Here is a 5057-nt window from a genome sequence, read left to right on the forward strand (position 1 = left end):
AAACAAAAAGTAACTAATAAAGGCAATTCATTCTCATAACTAAGATGAAAGAAAAAATGACTGGAAAAACTGAAAATGTTTTATTTCTGTAGTTTCAAATTAAATGTTCTGACATTTGTGCCTGAATTATACTCTATACTTCTTTTATCTATTTTTTAAATGTAAAAATAAGAAACAAAATACTTTGATTCAGATTGAATGGTTTGTTGGAATCGAAAGCCATTTTTATCCAAAGTTTTATCTTGTTCAGAACTCTGAAGCAGTCTGAGATATTGAAGTGGTTTCAGATACCGAACCAAAAATAAATAATTGCATAACCTTTAAGTGATTATGATGGTCCATACAAACCTATAAAGCTACAAAAATATGAAATGTGTTTGCTTACGGTTCAAAACACCAATAAAGTGATCTTGAAACACGTGTTTCTTCTTATTAAATAAATCAGTGACACATTTAAGCTGCTTATTTAATTCATCCACATCAGGACAATCTGTCTCTTCTTGGAGTAATGTCACATGGTGTTCTTGTTGCAGAATTTTCTGGTGTATTTCCTAAAGTTAAAAAAAAGGACAACTGTTAAAAAGAAAGTTTTGAAGTTCAAGCAGCAGTTCAGAGCTGCTGTGGCACAACCTAGAGTTTTTCAGAAGAGTTTAGTCCTGCCAGCGTACCAAAATAATTTCTTAAAGTATATGGATATTAGCAAGGCAATCTATACGTAGATACAAGCTCTAAATTCTCCTCGCACAGCATGTATACATCTGTGTGCATCCATAATCACACATACATTCACTCACGCACATTTTGGCATCGCACAGGATAGATTCCTGAAGTGCACAACAATATAGAATGTTCTGGAGCATTTAATACCAAGAAGCTATACTGTCTTAGCTGCCATAGGCACTATTTGACCCCCAAAAGCCTTCTCTGTTATGTCAAGTCCCTGTGGGTTGAAGGATAATTTGGAGGGAGCTGGGAGAATTCATTAAAAGCTGCCTCTTTCTTCGCATGCCTGAGATTTCACTGCCCCAAACACTAGTGGTCTGACACCCAGAAGGTGCACAATCCACGCACTGCTCAACAGGAGGTGTAAATCTTGCCAGCCTTGAACCTCCAAGCAGGAGGCAGCTCTTTCTTCAACTCTCTCGCTGGGGCAAAGAGGATGGAAAGTTGGCTGAAACTGCCCACTGGGAGCTGCCCTTGCAGGTGGGCTCAGGTGGTACAAAGACAACCTGTATATATTACCCAGTGCTCGAGAAGATACAACCCAGACCCCCAGTACTGCTGCAACATTATCTTAGGTGGTATCTGCGGTACCACTAACCATCTGCAATTGCTGCAAGGGTTAACCAACTACATTTGAGAACATCCAGTGTTGTTGGTAACAGGCTTTTCTTTCATGTTTCTAGCAGCTTAAGGAAATGTCCAAGCAAGGCTCTTCCCTTAAGGTATTCTGGCAGTTTACAGTGTATGCAGGAGAAATACTTACAAAGACTCACTCAGGAGAGAAATAATGAATGAAATTATAAAGACGTGTAATTTGTGGCACGCTACCTCTAATTTAGTGAAGATCTCTAAGGTGTCAGAAGGAGATAAAGCTTTTAGAAGTGACTCAGTCATTCCAATCTGTGTCTTGGCCAGATCAAGGTCTCCTTTTAGTTCTGCTGTATTCACGCTGAGTTCACTCGTTCCCCGCTTCTTTGACAAGAGCTCTTTTATTAGCTCCATTTTTTGCACAAGAGATGATCTGATGACCTTAAAATTGGAAATAAACATGTGTAAGAAATTATACTGGATTGATTTCCTAGAATATTACAGCACTCTGTGATAGACATAAAAAGCAATGAAATTTTCTGAAGTCTAGACATTTTCAATCAGTTTGTTCCAGCTTTTTTCCCCTCCCACACCACAAACTGAAAAATAACAGCATTTAAGCCTTGTTTCTCTGAGGAGGAATGATCTCTGTTCCTCTTTATTAGTGATGCATTTACTGGTGCTGCTTTACTAACCATTTTGTTTGTCAGCCTACTCCAGTGGTTGCTCTCAGACGGATAAAGGCCTTACATGTGCTCTGGCTATCATGAAAAAGAGGGTGCCAGCTCTCTTAGCAAACTTCCTTGCAGCGATTCCAACAGGGCAAATTCCCCACACCAGTCCAAAACACAGTCAAGGACAGCAGAGGGGTGGGGAGCTCTGGCTCGAGACTGGTCGCTGAAGGTCCTTAACCTTATCCTTAAGGCTTCCACAGATTTGAAGGAGACAGAGCTTGCACAGATTTCCCATGAGCAATTCAATGGGATCATGGCCACACACTGAAACACCACCCCAGGGATCTCAGGGCATCTGGTGCTCCTGAGAAGCACAGTGTACACAGGGCAAGGTTGCTGAGTCCTTTCCTAAGCTCCTTAGGTCACTTCACCCAGTGAAACTCCTCTGAGTTCACTGCCTGCTGAGGATAAACACACAGATAGCCAAACTGGGTCAAGCTCAAGGTGCGTCTGACAGACACTGGGACCGGGTGCTTAGGGAACTACCATAGGATCAAAGTAGGCTAACATGGCCTCAGACAGTGGAGGAGGATTTATTCTTTGCTGTGTGAAGTTAACACAGAAAGATGAAGATTTCCTTGTAATATCCCAAAGAAAAACATGACAGTAACCACCACTCTACTCAAATAGCTACATACACCAAGCTACACTGAGCCATAGCCGGGTGAAGGTACAGTTTAAAACAGCCAGCCAGCCAGCATGTGGAGCTGCTGGGATCCCCAAAGGGATGATGAGGTCCATTCTGCCTTGTTCTTGGCCAACAGCTAGAAGCCAGATGTGACTGATGCCGGTCTCTTTCAGCAGCCCTGCAATACAGCTGGGTCAGGCCTCAGACTCTAAAAGGCACAGGACTGAGAGGCCTTGGCGTTTAAAACGACAGGTTTGGTTCTAACAGCTTGAGAAAGACAATAAATGAAATGTCACTGCTAATAGCCAACAGATTTAAGATTAAACCAAGAAATGATCGTGGCAAAGATACTTCCAGAAAGGCTGTAGTAATGAGAACTGGCTTATTAGCTGTAGAAGCTTCTTCGTACCTGTAGCTCCAGAGGAGGTTCATTACTATTCAGAAGTTCTTCTATTTCAGCCACCGTGTGGTCAAATTTCTGGAGTTTCTGCTCTTGAACTCGTAAGCATGCCTAAAGGTGGAAAAAACATTATCAGTAACTGCATTTCCCCCCAAATCAGATTTCCATGTTTCTGTTACAAAATTATATTACTAATATTCTGATTCTGCATTTTGGCATATAGAGCTTCCATAACTGCTCCATTTCTTGATTTTCATTTTAGCAATTTAGACATTTTTCTGTATTAGAATTAGAAAGACTCTGTCTCTTAGGCAAAACAGTTGTTAATGCAAATCTAACATACATCTAACTATCTTAATTACTTTACCTCTATATTAATCCAAGTAAATTTCCAGGAAAATTATCTTAATTTTGTACTTATTTCTTGCTGCTTCTATTAAAAGGGTCAAGTCAAGAACTGGCATCCTGACGATACACTGTAGTAGGGTTGTGATAAAATAGAATACATGCTGTAAGCACTTTTTCAACGTAAATCCTCTGTATATGAAAAGACCTTTACTCATTTGAATGGACTTTGAAACAAGCCAGTAATGGGAAAGTAAAATACCAGCTTCAACTTACGAAACGGGATATATCTAAAATAGTCACACTGTCTCATATTCCCAAATCAATATTCCAATCTACCTCTGGACAGAGTATTCCTCTGCACTCTCTGTACAAGCAATCATCAAAAGCCATTCGCGTGCTGCAGCCCTTAAGAGTTTTCATTTGCAGGGAAAGCAGATCTTCTCTCACATTATTTACACTGAAATTATCTTTAAATATAGAGTCAAACATTTCATTGGTCTGTTCTTTTGTGATAGGCTTCTTCAAAGCCCAGGCACTGGGTTCTGCTGGGCAGCCACAAAAGACCCTGGGTGTCAACCCTACATAACATGATACACACTGCAGTGGTTGGGGGTTTTTTGTAATTAACATTAATGTAGAGATGGTTCAGAATCAACAGCAAAATAAATAATAATAAATTGATAAATTAATCTGAAGCCCTCTGCATTTTAAATTTTTTTTACAAAAATACCAACATGCTGAGTTCAGTTTTCCCCGCGTCTATTCCGCATTGGTAACAGCTCTCGGGAAACGAGGTTTCTCTCTCCTGTGCCCTCTCTCTTCCTCTCCTTTGACAATTATCCTCTCACACGGGTGCAGCAGAGTAACCTTAGGGCAGACACCTCCAGCACAGCCCTTCCTAAGCACCAGCAGAGGCAGGTGGGGGACATGGTCACATTATGCCAGACTTGAGCAGTTTCCAGGTAACAAAATGGCTCTTAGGATGCAGTTGCCAGCTGGTGCATTTTTACTGGAACCCTTAGGGACCTGAATTACCCCAGGTAAATTCTAACAATACAATGGTAAAGGCAATAATAGCGTGACAAAAGTCCACCTCTGCACAGCGTGTATACTCCTGTTTCACTGGGAAGGTCTATATACAGAGAGACCTTGGCTTTTTACTGCTCTGCAAATTAAAACAAACGAACAGCACTAACAGTAGCTGTAACGCTGCAAATAACCATAATAAAAAACAAGACATTTGTAGCATGTAAACACTGAGGAAAAAACTGCCTGCCTATTTTCAAACAAGCGGATATGGGATATATTTATGCCTCTACTCCACTCAAGCAGGAAATTATTTTTGTTTAGTAGATACTGGCTGTAACCATAACAAAGCAGTGCAGCTGGTTGATTATGGTCCTAAAGTCAGAAATTAAAATATTTACCCCCTTATGTGAGGCATTTCAAAGGCACAGAGCTAGTGTCTGTGTTTTCACAACTAACTGCACCCCGAAACCAAGAGTTAATGCTGTAATTTGTGCCAAAGGAGAAAGAGCAGCCCAGGCTCTGCTGACGTTTGCCCGTGGGCAGCCCCTGGAGACCCTTCGCAGCCAGCCACTATTATGGCTACAACAAGGTACGATGGGGGGGACAC

The 5057-nt window shown here is 41.1% G+C and overlaps 1 protein-coding gene across 1 annotated transcript in view; it reads right to left on the bottom strand.

Annotated features, from left to right (window-relative positions):
* LOC104497249 (nesprin-2-like) overlaps positions 1-5057 on the bottom strand; it is a gene marked incomplete at its 3' end in the record, with an annotated part of 121190 nt that overhangs the window by 73381 nt on the left and 42752 nt on the right. Inside the window, exons 33-35 of the mRNA XM_010140483.1 lie at positions 3083-3184; positions 1552-1752; positions 386-551 (exon numbers count right to left, since the gene is read on the bottom strand). Of these exons, the coding sequence (XP_010138785.1) occupies positions 386-551; positions 1552-1752; positions 3083-3184 (469 nt within the window). The remainder of the gene's footprint in view (positions 1-385; positions 552-1551; positions 1753-3082; positions 3185-5057) is intronic.

Source organism: Buceros rhinoceros, unplaced genomic scaffold (genome assembly GCF_000710305.1).
Source record: "Buceros rhinoceros silvestris isolate BGI_N320 unplaced genomic scaffold, ASM71030v1 scaffold667, whole genome shotgun sequence".
In the NCBI taxonomy this organism is placed as follows: Eukaryota; Metazoa; Chordata; class Aves; order Bucerotiformes; family Bucerotidae; genus Buceros; species Buceros rhinoceros.